Genomic DNA, 21,371 nt, shown 5'->3' on the forward strand with positions numbered 1-21,371 from the left:
GCTGCTGATAGGAACTCAGCCGCAACAATGAACTGTTTTTCATGGGATATGTGAATGCCAGACAGGGAGGAGTATGTCACGTAAAGAACTTGCACTATATTTTCAGATTTAAAGTATATCCCATTTTTGTAGCGCCTTGCTCAAAGGGTTCAAGAACATATAGAAACGACAATACATCAGTTCACAGCAAGAACAATGTTTTTCTCTGTTCCAGTGCTGTCCTCCAGCACTGGTCTATGTCTGATCCAGATTAAAATTGATTTTACAGAGGAAATAGATTTTGTGCTGCAGGCGTTTCAAGTAATCTTTTGCTGTACTCAGGCACAGAGTGAAAATGCTGCCCAGGTATTCTTTGTGTTTACAACACCTGTGCTAGCTCAAATAGATAACAAAGTCTTCAAAGACAAGACAAGTCATGCGAAAAATAAATTGACCATATTTTGTGTCCTTTTTTAATTAAAAAAAAAAAGATGTCTTTCAAAGAGTTATTTTATTTTATAAATCCAAGAATAGTTTTAATCCTTTCCTTGCTATTTCCTGGGACCTCCATTCTCCTGAAACCTACAGCACTATACTAAAAGAACTTGTGCTTTACACTGCTATGCATCTTTAGTCATTTACCTATTAAACGGACAAGCATTAAAAGGTGGTGTTTTATCCTGAATAACTGTTAAATGAATTGCCAATTTCCAACCAACCTGCTCCAAGGAAATAGTTTGTATTACTGCAAACACCATATACTTAGTCTGAGGTCAGAAAAGTATGTTTGTTAAAACCAATTGAGTCGAGCATTTCATTATTGAACTAAGATAACATTTGCTATGGGCTCTCTTGATAATATTCTTCAAAAGCTTTTTAAGAATCTGAAGAAATACAAAGCTCTTTCACCTATATTTCTGACAATAAAATGACTTAAAATTCTAATTTTGACTGAATATATGATTACTAGAATAATTGCATTTTCTGTATTTACCTTTCACTCCATGGTACATTAATCTAAAAAATTGGAAAGTTATTTTCATGCCATGGGAGTATGAGAATAATGTGAAAATGTGAACGTTAGCTTGATTCCCCTAACCTTTTTAAGAAGAAGATGAATCACACATTCAGCAGCCTCTGAAGGAGACCAGAAGCTTGACTCAGCTCAGAAAGAAGAGTTTTTGGTCAATATATTTCAATACAGATGTATGCATATGGGCCAAGGACCCACTTCTGCACTGTAGTCAGCAGGTTCTGCCAACAGTGTGGTCATATACTTCTTAAAGAAGTATTATTCACAGTCAATAACACACAGCAGACCAAAACTTAAGCCAGATGTCAAAGAGTTCATCCAGAAGTACATTAAGCACTGTTCTCTGGAGGAGCAGGGAAGATGTTGCTTAGAGAAGCACAGATGGACCAGCTGGGAAGTGCTTCCTGCAGAGCTGCACTGTGATGGTGTTTGACCCACACAAATACATCAACTGCAGCTCAAGGCAAGCTCACTTCCACATGCCCGGTGTTGCTCCCCATGGTACGAATGCCTGTTCCAAATGCCTTCATGGTGGTCCCCAACTTGCCATCCAGGATGAGTCACCATCTCTGTCACAACCTTAAACAAGGTTGTGGCTGCACTAATGAGTTATCTTTCCAACATGAACATGTAAACATCTGTGCCAGAGCATCAGTTGAGTGATAAAGCCTGATGAAGTGATGGAGTCTAAGTGAACCTCAGAGGAGTCCACACAAAGCCTGCTCTCACTGGCAGAAACATTGCTGGAATATATAATGCAGGAGGCACAGATATAGAAACATGGGGTGAACTCTCTGACATTTACCACTGTTCTAGTGGAACAGTAGATTTCCCCATATTGTCATAGTTGTTTTTCAAGGAGTTTTCTTCCATCGTTCAAGGCATTTGGAAATAATGTTGTTTCATATTTCAAGTTTAACTACAATGTCAGAAACAAATGATGCCATTATTTCATTCAGCGAGCTGTAAATGGGAATCTTTTAAAATATACTGAAAACCGTAGCAGGAAAAAATAAGAAAAGCAAGCAGTTTGGACACCAAGCACAGTGTTGGTAAAACCAAGAAGTAGTGGAAAACAATTAGTCAGTGAAGTGCAGTGAAGTTCTGGTTCAGTGCAGTACCATAACCTGAGCCAAAGCAGAAAGCTGGGGTGCTTGGTAAACGCTGGGCCCAGGGGAAGCTCAGCAGCAACAACCCTGTTGCCATAAAGGAGACACAAAGATGGGTCAGTGCAGGCAGGGTCCGCAGTAAGGTTTCAGCAGAGATTCAGCTCATGTTAGTCCCGTCTATTCAGTGTGCAAAGGAGCTTCAACCAGCCCATTCCCTTGGTACAGAGCTACTACGCCACACCATATGGGCCATCCTTCTGCCTTCCTTTGTAATGTGCTGTTCAACCATCTCCTGCAGTGGAGATGTCCCATGTGCCTCAGGGTTCCTGTACAAAAAGGGAAACAAAGACTCTTCCAGGAACTTGCCATATGTGTGGTTTGAGTTCCTTGCACTGAGTCACTACTGTCTCAGGTTGAATGTTCCAATCACCCAATAAAGTCAATCACCACGTTCACCTGGGAGCTCTGTGTCAATGACAGTTTGGCAAGAATATCCTTCCGCTCATAAATACTTTAGTGAAATAAATAATTGTAAGTGAGAAGGCAAAGGCGACGGTTAGCTGCTGTAGTATGCTGTTAGTTGTGTTTCCTCGAGGACGGGAATAGATCAGTTCTTCCAGCAGAGTAAACAAGGTTTGACATACTTGTGCCAGCATGCTTCACATCATTTCTAAAGGCTTGATTCCAGCTGCTGCGAGCAGTCAGCTGTATGTGTGCACTTTCAGCTTTGCAGATGGGAGTTGACTTTACACCCAAGGGTCCTTCCTTCCTGCTCGGCTCCCTGTCTTCCGCCAGCTGAAAGGTGTCAGCTTCCCGAGAGCACAGATGCAGTAATTTCCAAAACGTTCTCCAGTTTTCAGTGGGTTTTCTGCTTGCCTTGGGTCGCTGTTAAAGGGCACTCTCTACTTCACTCTAAATTAATTTCACAGGGTTTTGCAGCACAGATCAATGTAGTGGTAACACAGTCCTTAATTTTGCCGTTTACAGAATGAAGAGCCGATTTTTTCCAAGGACGGTCGGAAGTTTTTCTTTGTGCGAGCCATTCCCCAGGGAGGACGCGGGAAGTTCTACCATGTTGCCATGTCATCGTCACAGGTGAATGGCTCGCTGCTGCTGCCTTGTGTCCACCTGCAGCAGAAAGCAATACAAGTATTATCAGTGCTTGAACAGAGAGGCCAGGTGGCGCAAGGGTAGAACGTTGGGCTTGTGCATAAAGGAAAGCATTCCGTGATTGGGCATAAATTAATACCAATTTATATCCAACTAATGTCCAACTTAGGATAAAAAAAAAGTTTGCCAACTATCTCTTTTCAAACAGTATTATTGCTTTGCTTTGTTTTGTTTTGTTTTGTTTTTTAATGCCTTCTTAGTGCAAATAAGTAAATCCCTGCGCTGCCATAAAGGATTAATCTGAAGCTTGTGGACACACTGGATTAGAGGAAGGGATATGAAGCTGTTCTATACTGAATTTATCCTGTTATCTTTAGAAGAGTTAGAGTTAAGATGATTTTGACTGCATTATTTCTATAGCTGCCTGTTCTCAGAAGTATGGGAAGGGGGGGAGCTGGTGGAAATTGCAGGTGCTTGGTTTTTCTCAAACAGGTAACAGAGTCTAAAGAGCTCCCTTCGTCAGAACAGAAACATGAAGAGAAGCTTTGCTTAGCTGTCTTCTTTTAAGAATAAAGACATCAAATTCTCTTTTATTTTTGGCAGCCCAACAGCAGCAGCGATAACTTACAGTCTATCACATCTGGAGATTGGGATGTGACAAAGATACTGGCCTATGATGAAAAGAGGCATAAAATGTAAGTAAATTTTGGTGTGACAAATCAGTCATCCCCTGCTTAGCACTGGGCTGTTGGCTTAGTTACAGTGAAATGCGTGCATCTGAAATGTCTGAGCACAGGAGATGGAGATAAGACAGCAGCCTCTGTTTGTCTCTCTTTCGGTTTAATCTCCTGCACCGTTGCTTAGAGTTTGTCTTAGATTTATTTCCTCTGTCCACTTCAAACCTTTCTTTCTGTGACTATAAAATGCAGGATAAATTTCTGTAGAGGGGAGATTTCTCCTACAGCAGCTTCAGATGTTCTTTTTCATTGACCTCCTCCACAATTTTAGAAAGAGTCCTTTATTGACATTCAGATATATCAGTGCATTATAGGCATAGTGTTCGGTTAGAATACACTCACACACACACACACACACAAAAACCTTGTCATTTATGCTCATAAAATAAATTCTCTATTATTTTCTTTCTAAAAGAGGGTAGACAGAATTTCTGAAAATATGTAGAAAGAAAATATTTGGAAGTTTTTCTGGGCTCAAATGTGATATAGAATCCTTTGCATGCAAAGCCTTAGTGAGATACAAGATTGAATTCTTGGTTTCTTAAGGTCATTGAAATATCTGAATGAAGTCTCTGTAATATGGTGAACTTTGAATGATCATTAAGAACACAGCATAAGGCTCCTTCAAGGTGCTGGATGCCCTCAATTACTAATAACTTCAATATGAAAGAAGGATCATTAGTACTTGGCAGAGCTGAGTAGCAAACTAGCAGCAAAGCTCTCACTTGCTTTTTCACTGTCCACTCAAGCGGAAAATACCGTGTACAATTTATGCAATCAAAATGTACATGGAGGCAAGTGCAGCATACTGGAAAAAGACCAGCAGGGCTGAATATCCTGTCTGATGTGTTCCCCACACGGGCACTGCATTTGCTCCTGTGATGTTTCAGTATTCACATGAAGCGTATCTGGGGGACCATTCTGGGCCCTGCATGTTGACCATCTCCAGCAGCATCGGCAGATTCAAGGTGAAGAGAAACTGCCTCGCTGTCCCTGCAGAACAGGGTGTTCAGTGTTTAACCAGAAAAAGCACTGACCGCAGTCGCAGCACAAAAATCGGGCAATGAAGCATGCTTCATTTAAACTCTGTTCTTCCTGAAAGTTCAGTTCGCTTTTTCACAGAGGACATTTCAATGCATTTCACATCAGATCCTGGTTAGCTCACTCGGAAAAGAAGAAAAATAAAGTAAAAACTGCTTCTAGAGAGTAAAAACAAAGGTAATTATGCACCATAGACCTTGATGAGAAGATGGAAAGGTTGTTACCTTCATCACTTGATTCTAATTTGATTCACTGGCGTGGATAGTCCAAGACCCATACTTTGCCTTTGCATGATCAGTCAGATGACTTTGTGAATGAAGGTGTTATATATGATGCTTGTGAACACCCTCCTAATAATTCATATGTCTGTCTTTTGTTGCTGATGATGATTTTTTTGTTTGTTTTTAAGTTATTTCCACAGCACGGAAGATTTGCCAAGAAGGCGGCATTTATACAGGTCTGTAGCTTGTTAACTTCACAAACAGAATTTCCCGTTTTTTAAATCTTGTTTGTATCATTGTGTAAGAGTCTGCAGTAGAAACTGTCACTTATCTGATTGTCTTTACTGACATCGCAGCACCTTGCGATGTATCACCAGAACAGAGCAGCATAACAATAGCAAATAGAATGACAGGCATTTGGAAGTGCCTGAAATTTAGCAATTTTCTCATTTTCTTGAAAATTTGAAATTAGTCTGAAGATTGATAACCTGTCGTAAAACTTACCAACAAAACTGCTTAATGCTTGAAAGAACTCAGAATTACATAAGCCACGAATATGAACTGTTTCTATTCTTCCAGACTGCAGTTTTCATTAGAGTTTAATAGCACCTCACCTGTTCAGGAAACTGAGAAGAAAAAGCAATATGCTATGTTTACAAATGTTTGAGGGTTCTTTCTGTTTGATTACTTTTTTTTTGCAATTCCAGATGGCTTTAGTGTCCTCAAGTAACAGTACAATGAGCAAAAGGTTAGTTTATGGCCAGCAATAGGTAGCATAGCTGTCAGTAAGTATTGCAGAAATAGATTATAAAAGGGAGGAAAATTGAATTCAAATTATGACCATTTGGGAATCATTATTTTCTTTTATTTTTCTTTTCAGTGTTTGTAATGAAGGGCAGAGCTGATGATAGCATCGTTTGATAAGGGACTCTCAGTACATTTGCCCTTTCTAACATGATTTCATACCCTTTTTTTCCTCAGTGGGAAAGAGACTAGAGCAAACTTTATTTTCTGCAATTCAATCATGTATTCCTTCTGCAACCTCTATGCCTGTTTGCTGCATTCCACACTTTTCTTAGGGTAGTTCACCTCAGTGTTTATTTTCTTAAAGAAAAAAAGGTGAAGCAAGAAAAAAAAAGCCATATCAACTGTTAATTTCTAATGAAAGGTGCAAAGGGAATTCAACTGAGTCCAGGTACTACGGCTCAATAAGCCTTCCTAACCTCATTTCTCCACATTGGTAACAAGGAAAGAGATGCCAATATGTGAACGTCCTCAACCTTACATTGATTACCTGGTGACGCTGGCCTCACTTTAGGCATTTGATTTCCTCTGTTGGGTGGTTTGATTCTCTCTTGTCCTTGTCCAAGGGAGTCAGCTCAGAAGCATCCTCGGCCTATGTTCATTAACAGAGCTCCACTGGAGATAAGGCAGCTGGTATCAAATGAAGATGCAGTTTTGTTGGGTTTTTTTTGTTTCCTTTTTTAGATCTGATTTAATAGATTGTAAGCAGAATGACTTCAAAGCCAGAAACATGATCTCAGCCTAAACCAGATCCCCAGAGCTTCGCAGCTGAGTCTTTGGTGGCCCTAAACAAATGGTCAGCTTCATTTCTTTCTACCATGAAATGGTAGCAAAACCAGACCCCTGCCTTACAGGAATGCTGGAAAGATATATTAATAATTGTTCTTGAAGCATTGTGAGGTTGCAAAATGCCATAGCAGTGCAAAATTGTATTTAATAATATTTGCTAATGATCTGTAATTTGACAGTTCTTCAACTGACAGTAGGCTCCCACAAAATCTTTCTGAGCATACAGACAGGCCACATTACCTTGTCAAAAACAGACCCCTAATGCAGTCTTTTCTTTCAGCTTGGACATTATAACAGCAACAATTTAAATTCCTGAAAATACCTTTAGCCTCAGAGGCAGCTGCTAGCAAATCAAACCAGTGAGGCAACCAGTAAAAAACTTCAAGAAAGCAGTTCCAGGTCTTTATTGCCTGCTATAATATGAGTTGGTGTAAAAACACTACTTCTTTTTTTCATGCTTTCATTGACTAAATTATAGCTTCCTCTTGTGGAATTGCAGCTATGATTTTATTTTAAAAACTGCTTGATCCTGCATACCCACCTGACCTTGCAAAGATAGACATTAGTATCCGTTTATATACTGTCCATTCAAGCAAAAAAAAAGCCATTACTGCTATTTAAACTCAACCAAATGGAAATGCTTTGTCTCTTGCTAATGTTGGGCACATTATATTTATGTTCTTGTTCTTTAGTAAAGTGAGATTCAAATAATGTTGCTTCCAGATAACATTTGCTCAGTGACCTTCACAGAATTGCATTAACTTTTTTTCAGTGCAAGCACAAATGGAAACTTCAACAGGCAGTGTCTGTCTTGTGATCTGATTGAAAACTGTACCTATTTCAGTGCATCATTCAGTCATAACCTGGAATACTTTCTACTGACTTGTGAAGGTATGTGGGCATTGGTTTTGTGGTTGTTGTGCCTAAGGATAGGATTTAGACACGGATATCTTCAGACATCCAGTGTACCTGTGGGTAGTTTTGAAAGACTGGCCCTGAGTACTTGGCTGACTTTACTTTTTAAACTTTACGCTTAATATTTTTTCTTTTATGTGTTTTGCTTTGCTGTTGTTTTTAAAGGATAAGGCAGATGTGTGCAATCTGTTTCTGTGCACATCTTCCTACTGAAGTCAGAGGTAAGTGCCTTTAGCCAGTCCAAGCATCCTTAAGTTAAAATAAGACAATAAAACAGTAGAAAATTTGTGGGAGAGAAACCGATGAGATGGGATCAACTATGGGTGACTGGAAATGAGTTCCTTACACGTTAACTCTAAAACATGCTTTAAACCAAAAAGTATAGATGGATTGTATTTTGTGAGACGTTTATAGGTAGACTAAAAAGCACTTGGTGATTCATTACTTGGTATAATGAGGTAGGACTGTCAGTACAATGGCTTCATTAACCTAACGGACCACCTTTAAATCGGTGTATCTATAGGCATGGCAGCCATATGCAGAGAAGTGCCATTTCCCACTAAATATTTGGTGCTGCAGTGAATGTTATTGTGTTTATGAAGTTCATCTCTTGACAAGGAAAGCCCTGTATATTTTTCTTGTTGTTTTTTATTTCAAGAAAATTGTCAATAGCTCCTAGAATCAATGTCCGTTTCCTTTCACCAAAATAATTGTTTTGCTGTAATTAGATGCACTTGTGAATTACAGTATTAAAGTTTCTAAAGGGTCTAATCAACAGTTGTGAGGGGTTGTGTTCATATTGCATTATATCTCATTTACAAAAGGCCTGCAGTGACACCTAAAGAGATTAATGAGTTTTATTAGTGTGTACATTAATCCAGGTACACAAGATAATGTTTTTCCATAATGAACTGTGGGCCAGATCCTCAGCTGCTGCAAACTGTACCTCCATTATCAGGTTATTAGAGTTATATCTTTTTACGTCTGCTGAATGTACTTTGTCTGAGTGTTAATTATACGAGTCTAAATTGTCAAACTCTACTCTCAGTGCAATGCCAATTCATCACAGCTTGTACTGTGGCGCTACTGTCAGTGTATCCATTCAGATAGCTTTGCAAAACATGCAAAAAAAAAAAAAACATGAGAAAACAGATATCCTGAAAGTTTCCATTTTCACTGATTTAGTGAAAGTCCCTTACATTTGGTGAAGTCATTCCTTCCTTATATAACTGAAAGTGGGAGGTTTGTCAAGTTCTTCGCTTTCAAGCAGTTTACAGGAGTGTTTCTACTTAGCACATTTCATGCAGGATCAATTCAACATCAGGTATTTGCTACGTGCACGTCTACAGCAATGTTAACCACCTTTGGTTCCTATTGTAGCTAATGTGGGTGTAGCGGAAATGCTAAGTCATGGCCTGAACCAGTGATGCAGCACCTGGTGGGAAGGCAGGTCCAACCCAGGGGAACTCAGGTGCATGCAATGCACCTGAGTGACCAGAAGGGTCATCCTGGAGCCAGGATGCACCCCTTCCTGGAGCTCATTTAAGGATTGGTAGTGGGGGCAAGGGTATCTTGCTGGAGATCCCTCCCAACCTGTGGCCTTCTAAGGGTAAGTGGTTCCCCACCCCCCCCTTCTTTGTTTCTGTGTCCATGGCTGCTGTACTTGATCTTATCCTCACTTGCTGTGGCCTAGGAATTTGCTACCTTGCTATCATTGCTGTGCTTTCCGTTGCATTGCAGTATTACAGGGGTTCTGGTGAGGGAAATTATCACTTTTGTCTGAAAAGCAGGCTCATCAAAAATAACTTATCCTGTATTTTTATTATGATGGGGAAATCACATTTTCTCATTTGTCTAAATGATACTTTCATGGGCAAATATTTATATGAAGTTTTCCACATCTTGAAAACAATTTCTGGACTTACTTAGATTAACCTCCTCCTCACTGCAGTTTCAATCTGTCTCACTTTAATAATTCACTTTGTGATTTTTAGCTAAAAAGTTCAAGGCATTTAGAGATGCAGACACAAGTGTGTCAGATTAATCTCTAAAATAGATGGTAAGTTGTGTAAGATTTAAGTAACTGACTGGTATCTATACAGTATTCTGTGATGCTTAAATGAAGGGCACCGGGAAGGGAGAACAGGTATTCAAAAGCAAAACAGATAAACTAAAACACAAGAAAGGTCTGGCGCTGCTCGTGTGATCCTAAAGGTCAAGTATTCTACTCACTGCTTCAGTACCTTAGATGCAGCATATAACTTTCTTATTTTTGCTGTCTAGCAGTGCTACCTGGCACAGACTGAAATGGGAAAAGTATGCCATAATGAGAGGTAGCCTCTCTTTCAGGACAGTGTAATGCTTACTGTCAGTAGGTAACCCTCATTGTGATCACTGAGTCCCAGAAGGCTAGTTACTTTGTTTTTCATCTAATTTTATATGCTCATGTTTGAATTACTATAGCAGGACCCAAGGAAACATGATGCTTTGCAGACTGCTCTTAGATTATCTCCTCTAGACACTGTCAAAAAAGCAGTATGTGCTGGAGCAAGGTTACTCCTGCTGTTCTTTTCATCAAAAAATATGGGCTTGCACTTCTCTCTCCTCTCGTGAACTAGCACAGGCTCTGCTAATTATTATCTAAGGTAAACAGGAGGAAAATCTGGATGGAAGGGTTTTGCCACTTAAATTTAATTGAAGGTAGGGTTTTCTCATCTGGAATATGATGTAAAATTCAATTATGCAGAGAAAAAGGTAAGAATTCACAAGTTTTGGCTGTGGAAAACAATGTATTCCTGTTTATTTGGTGAGATTCAGGCATATAAAGTGTCGAGTTGAATGACGCTGAGCCAGTAATGTATTAAAGCCCCCTTTTTTTTTTTTTTTTTTGATGATAACTCCTTCCCCTTCGCAAGAATGAAGCTTTACCAAGACTATCATTGTAATCAGCTCTGCAGTGTTTTAGTGTTTCCATTTTAAGTAGGTGCTCCTTCAGTGACTCCTTCCCCACCACTCATAAAACATGAGTGTTAATATGTTCATGGGGGAAGAAAGGAAATACAACCACTTCTGTTGCAGGCTACCTTGTACTCTAACACTCCATGTAGCAGTATTGGTTCCAGTGTCTTCATTCTTCTAAACAGTTTGTTTGAAACCATTGAGATTTTGGCTTGAACGCTGTTTTTCTGGATCCTGGAGTTCAAGTCCCTGCAATTGCAGGCAGCTGTATCCTCATTGTGATTAGAGAGTCATGAGGTTCCCAATGAAGGGTTAATGCCTGCTTGCTTTGAGAGAAAAGAAATGGTGAGGAAGACTTCTGGTACATGCATACATTACTGCAATTAATGCCATTTAATATGTGATGAAAATGATAGGGGTGTGTGTTGTTCACAGAGTACCTACCAGCCTACTAATTAAAGTTCTTCATAATCATGCATTTTCAGGAAGGGAATAATCATTTTTGGGAATGACACAAGGAAACTTCGTAGTTACGCAGAGGGGAGAGGACTGTAATGAGGACTGAGGGGAAACTATTGCTTCATGCTTGGCATGGTCTGGTGATACACAAGTGCCTTTGCCACTGCTGTGTATTATCTTTTATTAACTATTTTTGGGACAAATCAACTTTCACTTTAAAAAGAAATAACAGTGTAGCAAAGAACAGGGAACGCTATTTTCTTCCTACAGGTCTCATGTGCCTTCTATTTTTCCAGAAGTGGTATGATTGCTCTGATTCAAGACACTTCAGCATTGCTATGGTCTGTTGAGCTCTGTGAAGATTATCTCTGCTGGAACCTGTGTTTGCCTGGTAGTCTCTACTGCCAGTGTTGTGCGGGTCAACTGATGCTCAAGTTGTCTCTCTCTCTTTGAAGAACAGGCTCTCTCAACAATGTTCTAGTATTACCACCTCATTTGAAGGCCTTCTCTAGAGGTAGTTATCAGTAGTGTGGCCTGGATGCTGTAGATCAGTAATTACAGGTAACAGAAATGAAATCATTTCTGCCTTTCTGAGCAGGCGACTTTTGCAACTGTAGACCAAAACCGTGTGTTGTACCTGAGCTGTGCTTGATGATATGCCCAAAGGACCAATGGGAAACGGATTTATCTGGGGATAGGTCTGCTTTTCCCAGGTATGTCCTCTGAGCCAGTAGCGCTGTAACCATGCTCCTTGTCCTACAGTGCTGAAGGATGCCTGTATGCTGGGTAAATCATATAAAATGGGGTTTATAACCCATTGGTTCTTCCAGCTAACATCCTCATTCAGTCCTGTAAACAGAGAAGCAAGGGGACAAAAGAATGGAATAGGAAAATGTTGCAATTAAAGGATCCCCTTTGAGAGTATGATTCACGCTACTGATGCAATACAACCAATTTAGCAATAATCTGAGTCAAATTGCTCATACCGTTGTGCATCTAACTCATTCTGTCTGTGTAGCTAGGAGTTGTGAAAATGAGCACTGCAAGTATGTTACTGAGGCAGCACGTAGCTATAAACTTCTCATGTCCTTCAGCTGTTTCCTGAGAGTTGAGTTGTCTTTCCTCCCATATGGAGGAAAATGGAAACAGCATCTGCACATGGGACCACTTTAGAGCATTACTTGCACTTCAAGAAAAATTTCTTCTCAGAAAGAGCAGTAATGCACTGGCTGCCCAGGGAGGTGATGGAATAATTGTTCCTGAAGGTGTTTAAGAACCATGGAGATGTCACACTGAGGGACGTGGTCAGTGGGCATGGTGGGGATGGGTTGACGGTTGGACTAGGTGATCTTAGTGGTCTTTTCAAACTGTAATGATTCTATGATGCTCTCAGTATTAACAAATCCTTTCATTACTCCATCTTATATTTTCCTTTATTTTTGGGGGGGGGGGGAGTCAACAAAGACTTTAGCTACTAAGTTGCATGAAGCCATCTTGCTGTGCTTTGTGGCTCACCACAGTTTTAATCTCATTTTAGCACTGCAGAGTCCAGAGCTCATCCTTGCGAAGCTCAGCCTTCCAGTATGGAGAGATCTACATTGTGGAATCATTTTATAAATCTAGATTTTTCTGCCCTCTTACATGAATGCAGAACAAGCTGCTGCCCACACAGATGGCACAAGTCTGAAATGTTATACTTCTGGGGGATCCCATACACACGCAGTTTTTGTGTAGGTAGGGCTAAGCAAAAAAAAAAAAAAGAGATTAAATGAAATCATTAATTTACAGTGAAGAGTTCTTTAGAAGAATGAATCAGCTTGGCATTTATGCTTGTCAGAACCAAGATTCAGAAGGTGACACATCCTTGATCAGTGCAGTCATGCTAAATCCAGTTAATGACTGCTAACTAGCATCCCTCCTGCATTCATAGAATCATAGAATGGCTTGGGTTGGAAGAGGCATTAAAGATGATCTTGTTCCAACTCCTCTGCCATGGGCTGGCTGCCCAGAGCCCCATCCAACCTGGCCTTGGACACCACCAAAGATGGGGCTTCTGCAGCTTCTCTGAGCAACCTGCCTCATTATTCTTTTAATAATGTCATTTTTTTTTTTTTTTACTGAAATTCAGCACTCCTGTGGAAAGCAACTTTTAAAGGAGTCTGGAGGTGGCCAGAAAAATGGGTGAACTCATGTGCGGCATCGCCAAGGGCTGTGCAGTATGAGATAAGCTCAGCCTGCTAGGTGGGAACATCCCCTGAAATGCCAGCATCTGGCACCATTATCACTGGCATAGTTCAATCCAAGGATTTAAAAAATACTATTATTTAAATTGTGAGCAAATATAAAATGTTGCTTGTTTCTAGTATTGTACCTATTCATAGATGCCACGACTGCATAAAGACTTCGGTTTTTGGGGGGATGTGTATTTTGGAAAGCCTTCTATTATTTTCTTCTGTCATGGGATTACCAGTTGATTTAGCTGGGCTTGAATGTGTCCCAAAGAAAAGCTGAATTAAACTGATAAAGCTCTTGGATTTATTGATGAATTTCACAGTAGCGTAATAACACTTTGTTTTCCCATCTTGTTATCGGTTTAAGCAGTTTAATCTGCACTTTTATAGTGCTGAGTTTATAATGCTGAGTTTTTGGAATGCATTTGTCTTGAAAGCTGCACAAAATCTTGGATATATGATTTTAACTGTAGGTGTCTTCACAAAAAAAAAATACTAGTTTTAGCATATAACTCCTCTTTCTGGAATATTCATCACAAAAACATGGGTACTTCTATTGCTAGGGACTTCTTTCTGAATAAAGGTGTCTGAATTCTTTCTGCGTTGGTAGAGAAGATCATGACATTTGTCTCTCACCATGAGTGAAACAAATCAGATTTTGCTTTGCTTTCTCCATTAATATTAGAGGCCATGAGACCAGCACAGAGACATTATTGGCAGTGATGTATATATCTATGTCACTTTGAACATGAAGAGCTTAATATTTAATGTCTCAAGATAATTGGATATTGAGATTTATTGGGATATAGGGAAGAGGAAATAGAAATGTTATCACTGGTAAAATAAATGCAGCACTCAGCATTTAATTTGAATCACGGAAAGATGCACAAAGCCCTTTGCAACTTTCCCCCACGTGATCATTTTCATGCTTTTACCAAATGGAGAGCAGAGGTACAGTGAGAATTAGTGGCTTGCCTACGGCCACATCTCAAGTCAAGTATTGTGTCCATCATTTCCTTTCTCATATTGTAAGGCAGCGCTGCAAGGAACAGTGCTGTTGGCTACTGGAACAGACTAGAAGTAGGTCTAGCTCCACAGCCAGCGTCCGTCAGTGGAAGGTGCATAATTACTCTGCAGGATTTTTGCAATAACATACTCATCAGGGACATGTCTGCCCAGTCACCACAATAAAAGGTTGGCTCATGCCTGGAGGCAGGAGGATAATGAGCCTTTTTCTACATCTTTCTCAATTCCTTCATTTAATCAGACCTTTTAACCTGTGCTGTATGGGCCTGACCCACCATCCCTTGAAATCAATGGAGAAACTGGAGATGCGGATATTTTATAGTAACTATGGTCAAGTAGATGACGAGGGCCGTACATCAGCATGAAAAGTTTACCATTCCACAGAGCTAGTTCACAGAGCAATGTTTTGTCTACAAAAACAAGCCATATTGCTTAATGTTTTGCCTTACATATCACATAGAAATCTGACCTATCGGAGTCTCATCAGTAATGTTTCTAGAACCAGGTTAATCTTAGTAGTCATTATTATCATGTTGAAAAATATGTACCTGCAAGCAATAATGAAAGTACAGTATAGCTCTTCCTTGGATGTGTTTGTCTGTTTGTGGATTATAAAACAACTTCATATTTAAGCAAAAAAAACCCTACAAACAAATTAGATGGATTGCTTTCCTTGTTCCCTAAGAAAATAACTGTTTTAATTGTGGAGTAGCGTTGGATTCTCTAAATCCCATGGTTAATGTGAACACCTGTGATATGTATACTGAGAAACAGGCTTTTATAATGCCTGTTTTAATTTGGTTGTCTGTATCTACACCTGGGGAGTTCAAAGATGTGTTTTAGTTGCAGTGATCTGAGAAGTTAAGCTGCCAAATGCTAGTTGGGAGACACTGGTTTGATTTTTCTCCTCTGTCACAAGCTCCTTTAGTCTTAAGCAAGTATTGCAATTCAAACTTTCTAGAAGTGTTGTGGAAATAAGATCCATTACTGACCACGATGCTCAATCAGGCAGTGTCAATAAGAGGCATAGAGTCTCCTGGGTGGAGAGTAGTTTTGAAAGATTTAGCGAATCTTCAATCCCTTGACTGCAGAGAAACCTTCCTAGCAGAAGCGTGCAGGAAAGCACCCTTGTAACAAAAACAGCTTGCCAAATGATTAAATCATACCCAAGTGAAGAGTTAACAAGGCACGGTTGCACACTGTCGCTGTTAACTCACAGCACTATGCAATTTCATCTCAGCAGCAATTCAATAACTGGTCTGTTATTACAGCACAGGCCTTAATAAGCAAGGGCCCAACCCTCCCAGGTGCTGAATGTTCTTAAATCCCATAGCCATGGTTGAGGATGCTGCAGAGAAACCCCTTGGCACGTTGCAGCAAGAGCAGCCTTCTGTGCCACCTCATCACTCGGTGCCTTTGGAGACAAGCATGACATTCAGTGATCTCTTCTTCTGAGAGAGGGAGCCAAAGCTCCTATTTAACCTCCCCAGATAACCAACATTAAATGCACAGAGGGGAAATGCCTATATTAATTGCCCCCTTAAACTTAGTTACACGGAAAGCCTGCTGCTTGGCAATATTTGTAAAATATGTGGGTTGACTGTCAGCAAACAATGTCATAGAACTGCCCATCATGGCAATGGCAAGGCATTTCTGAAGCACTATTTGCTGAAATTGAAGTAAAAGCTTTCTAAGTGCCATTGGTCCTGCTAAGGAGGCCAGCGTTTGGCATTTCAGGTGACCTTTGGCAAGAATTGTAATAAATGGTGTTGTTGAGGCAGTCTAAAGAGACTGCCTAATTAGATGCTGAAATAACTACTAATGCTGAGACAGGACTTTTATTAACTGAGTCAAGAGCCTATGGACAGAGAAGCACGTTTGGGTTGAAACAAATATGAAAGGTTGATACTCAGATTATACTAATGGAGCATGAACTACCTGCCAGCACACTTCAGTACAGCCATCCTCTGACAGCTAATTTTAGAAGCAGTAGCTCCCAGGCTCTGAGGGAGGTAGTTCCTACCTGCAGCCCCAACTGATTGTGCCTCTCTGTGCCCCAACTTGCCTTGCTGTGAAATGCAATGACCCTTTATAAAGCACCTTGTAGTAGTTTTTATCAATATGTCATAGAGGACCATAACACTTTATGTCCACCAAGTTTGGAAGAGAAAATCAATGCTACTCCTGAAAGAGGCCTCTCCATCCTCTGTCTGTGTCTGGGGCTTTTCCCACCTGTACCACAAGAAGGTGCATTTCAATCTGGGTCCTCAATCTGAACTGAATGAAAACTTCATATTACTTCAATTGATGCATGTATACTTACTTGCTGGGATCAGCTCCAGAAGCTGTTGTGCTGTTTTGTTAGATGACTGCACAAGCACTGTGGGTGGGAAATGCTGGAATTGCCTTACCTGCATGTCATGGAGTGACTGATTTTTCTGGATCATTTGTGATATAGTTGGCTTTGCTCTGGGGTGTTTGGTTAGGGGTGGAGAGCCCATGTTAGATGCACTATTAGGAGGAGCGGAACATAGTTACGTTTTACTGGGTATGACCCAATAGCACAAGTATGGGTTTCCCACCCAGCAATCACTCAGCACATTGGCCATGCCTGCGAGGCAATCCCGGCTGCTGCTCACATATTGTGTCACTGGGTGACTGTTATCTGCTGTGACCAGAGTGGTTTCCTATGCAGCGATGATTACAACGATGCTTGACTTTTTGTATACCCAGTAGCAGGAGGTTGTAATTAGTGCTTCAAGGCAAAATGTGACCTCTTGGAACTTTTCCTGAGGGTTATGAAGCCTAAATTAGTTTCTGCTGTATGAAAGCATGCACAGACTTAATCTGTGGGCCTTATTTATATTATAATTACTATATAATTCTCATTTGCATTCACTTGACTTCCTTTCTCACTTAGCAGCTAAGGTTGGCTCGGGTGTCTCAGTGCCTTTGTGCATGGGGCAGGGGTCAGGAGTCCCAGGGGTGAGGCACAGCGGGGGTTTCTCTCCCTCTCTTGCGTGCTTGTACGGCATTAACGCAGCAGGCTGGCGTGAAAAATCCCTTCTGCACAAACAGGAGCTATCACAAGAGCTTTTAGTCCAGGAAAAAGAGAGAATACTATTAGCGGTTTAGAATTTAAAGGCAAACATCTTTTTCTGTTGTCTCTTAACAACCTAGATACTAGTCTGACATTAATTGAAATGGTGTCTTCTCTGGGTGTTCCCATTATCTTATATCTTCCTTTTAGTATACCTTTTGTTTATGTGTTAAATCACAGAATCATAGAATGGTTTGTGTTGGAAGGGACCTTTAATATCATCTTGTTCCATCGCCCCTGCTATAGGCAGGGAATTTGATACAATATTGTATTGCTATACCTCTTTAAAGCTGTGTAAAATATAAAAATACCTGTAAATACTTGGTGACTCAGTAAGTGAAAAGAAATGTGCATGAACATTTAACAAAAAATGAGCATGCAACATCTGTAATTTCGTTGCATGGAAAAAAATGGGGAGTGAAACTCCTATGCCCTTAAAAATCATTTCATTCTGCAAAGCACTACCTCTTCCTTGCTTTTTTGCTTTGATCCTGTTTAGATGTTGACTCTTTCTGGTAAGTATGAGGTGTCTGGCATTGCCCAGAAGCACAGGTGGTCTGTTGCCTGCTTACAGCCAGGGTTCCTGTCATTCGGTTGCTCTGTATGTACAGAATTTTATTTGAACTCCACTTACAGGAGATAAACGTCCTTGACAAGAGGCTTTGTCTGATGCTGGGAATAATGCAGCTTCACAAATCAGGCAGTGGCCTCCTGCATTCTGAAACCAGATGCACATGCATCATTTCCAGCTGTATGAGCGACCCTGGTTGAACTCATTACTCTGTAGTGGATGTTACAGATGTTACCATCCCGCAAGATTTAAAGCTTCCTCTAAGGAAAACTGCTTCTTTCACCTCACTGGCCAGCTGGACCAGCTGTAAGGTTTATTGCTGCTTTTGTCTCCTGTTTGCATGATACTTAGGGCTTTCATTAATGCAGTCAGTATGATTGAGGATATATTAAAACTTGAGAACTCACCAGAGGAAAACAACTTAATAGTGGGACAATGAGAAGCGATGTTATTTGTTTTCTTTTGAAGTATTACTATCAAATATTACTTAACTACCTAGGATGCCATTATGTAATTGCAAGAAAAAAATAATTATGAAAAGGATAAATTAAGGTTATGTAAATCAAATTATACAATATTAAAAATATTGAAATAAACAGCAAATATGCAGTGAGGTTTGTGGGTTGTAAACAGTGCTAAGAATATATTTTCTCTCATGCTGTAATTGCAAGGAGGTACCCTTTCCCCATGGATATATCGATGTCTCTATTAGAGCAGCTGGGAGGACTGGCAGGGACTGCAAGGCTCTTCCTGCCCTTCCACTGTTCTGCCAGGGATGCAGCTCTGGGAGACGTGGTGTGGACGTGGTTGCACAGTCTCTCTGTGGTGATAGCACTGCCATTATCAAGCATTACAAATCACAGAACCACGAGATCATAGGAAAATTCAGATTAGAAGGTACCTGAGGAGATCTCTGGTCCAGTCTCTTGCTCAGAGCAGTGTTAGAACAGAAGCCAGAACTGGATGCTCAGGGCTTTACCCAGTCTGATCTTGGAAGCCTCCAAGGATATAGAGTGCACAGCCTTCCTGGGCACCCTGAGATACCCAGAGACTTTCCAAAGTGGACAGGAGATACAGACAGTATTCTGCTACATATGTTATTTCTCTTCGGATTAGCAAATAGTAATCCTATAGGAAACTTAAATATATTTAAACCATAGTGACAATACTTTACTTTCATCTCTTCTCAAAGACTGGAGAAAGTCTGAATTCAAATTGAATTGATGGACATTACATTAATGAGGGGTTCAATTAGAAATGACAGGAAGTAGAACAGAAATTGGAAAAAAAGAAAGTTGAGTATGGAGATTTCTCTGTTCAGATCCATTCCTACAGCTGGAGATCTGAACTGTTATATTGGGCCAAAACACTATTGCCTTTGGGGAAGACAGTGATCCCCATGTGAGCTGGGGTGGTTCTGTCTTGGCATTTCCATCTCTCAGTACACATTCATGGTGCACCTTGAGGTTCAGGTAGTCTGCAAGCAAATTATCCTATTTTTTTCATTTGATCACTAGTCACAACAATGGGTAAATGTATCTGCAACATTTATTGAACATCATAGTTTTTCCACATTCCGCTTTGAAACCATCCACATGTACTATTTTATTCTGTCTTTTGAAAAACTTGGCCAACATCTCATGAAAGAAGGGCATGCTTTCAGTCATCCCCAGGATGTGATGCCTCATTGGATGATATTAATTAAGAGGGAGAGGATGAGGATTTGTTTAAGAATTGTGAGAGAAGGTTCAGGATTGCCTAAATGAAATAAGGCAGTAGATTAGGATAAAGAGAAATGTAAGGCTAATTGGAGATCAGCAGCAGGGTTCATTAGGAGCTGGTCTTGGGAATGACCTTACTGAGATTTTTCCATAACAGCCTGGGAACTCAAAGCTGGACTCAGCTAATGGAATTTGTTAAGACTACAAAGCTGATAAGCATCATCAAAAGGCAGAAATACTGAAGGAGTTGGCTGTCTTGCAGGCCTAGAATGGGAAAATTAATAGTACAAAGAGCAAGATTAAGTACGTGGTGACTGAGGGCAAGAATTTGTCTTGTATGCTTGAAGCTTTAAGAGCGGGTGGGTGCCTGGGTGTGCAGTGCTCATCACTGAATGTCTTCAAAGCTCCTACCAGCTGTGGCCATGGAAAACACAGATGAACTTGTGGGATGGATCAAGCAAGAATTTTTCCAAAGAACCAAGCAACTGGCAGTTTTGCTGTATAAGGACTGGTTAAGACATCCTCTACAGCAGGGGGTAGAGTCCTGGTCATTTGTGTTTAAGAAGGATGAACTGAAAAAGAAATGCTCTTACTTTTAAGGATAAGAGGAAAAGAGAATTTGTACTACAAAAGGGAGCTAAAATAATCTATTTTTCCAGTGGAATGAGGACAGTAGGGAAACATGACTTACGACTGCAGAGGGAATACTTGTGATTAGTAGAAAACAGCTTTTCAGCACAAAACCACAGAGGTGTAAATTGGAGTGATAGCCAGCAGAACCTGAAGTTAGAGGGCAGCTTCTCTTGGAAGAGTGAAGCAGCAGCAGCAATTACGTCAAGGAAAATAAATGCCCTCTCAATATAACTATATCAGTATTTTTATAACATGCTCTGCCTGAAGAAGCAAGGGAGAACTTTCCCAGTCCTGTATCCTTCTGTGTCCCAGCGGTCACGGGAGGGACAGTGTAATGGAGCTGGTTGGTGTCAGTCCTGTACCCCACACTGCTCTCTGTAGGCATCCCAAAATCCCATGGAACTGACCCTGGTCCTGACCACACTTAAACACTCAAGCAACCTTTTCAGAAACTCATCAGAGCTATTTTGTGCAATGTAATTAACCTCTTGCTCATTTGCCCTCTAGGCACAGCTAACTGAAACTATCTCAACAAAACTAGCTTTATTTCTGCTGTATGCAAAGCACACGTGAAATCTATTACCAGAAGTGACAGGGCAGACATGAGCAGGACCGTCCGTGCGGTTTGCGCCGTTCTTCGTGTTTCCTGACGATAAGACTGTATCGATTATTTTACAAGATGAGTTACATTTGAGGAAGTAAAGATTAGATTAAAAAATTAAATGCCTTGAGGAGGGTGAATAGCAGCAGAAATCTGTTTGATGTTTGTGTCAATAAGGTTGCCAAAGCAAACAGCACGAACATCTGTCTGTAGCATAAGCTGGAAAATATTGTAGATGGGAATATATTTTAATTATAAGCAGTGGCTCAATGAATTCCCCATGTCTTTATTTATTAGGTTGATATTATCACCCCAACATATGAACTTTATGCA

The 21,371-nt window shown here is 40.4% G+C and overlaps 1 protein-coding gene across 3 annotated transcripts in view; it reads left to right on the plus strand.

The window, feature by feature from the left end:
• Positions 1 to 21,371, plus strand: part of DPP6 (dipeptidyl peptidase like 6) — a 461,031-nt gene that overhangs the window by 419,075 nt on the left and 20,585 nt on the right. For all 3 annotated transcript variants that reach the window (XM_021388076.1, XM_021388074.1, XM_021388075.1), the window contains exons 13-16: positions 3,109 to 3,216; positions 3,835 to 3,926; positions 5,419 to 5,466; positions 7,596 to 7,714. In XM_021388076.1, the coding sequence (XP_021243751.1) occupies positions 3,109 to 3,216; positions 3,835 to 3,926; positions 5,419 to 5,466; positions 7,596 to 7,714 (367 nt within the window). The remainder of the gene's footprint in view (positions 1 to 3,108; positions 3,217 to 3,834; positions 3,927 to 5,418; positions 5,467 to 7,595; positions 7,715 to 21,371) is intronic.

The sequence above is a fragment of the Numida meleagris genome, chromosome 2 (assembly GCF_002078875.1).
Source record: "Numida meleagris isolate 19003 breed g44 Domestic line chromosome 2, NumMel1.0, whole genome shotgun sequence".
Classification (NCBI taxonomy): Eukaryota; Metazoa; Chordata; class Aves; order Galliformes; family Numididae; genus Numida; species Numida meleagris.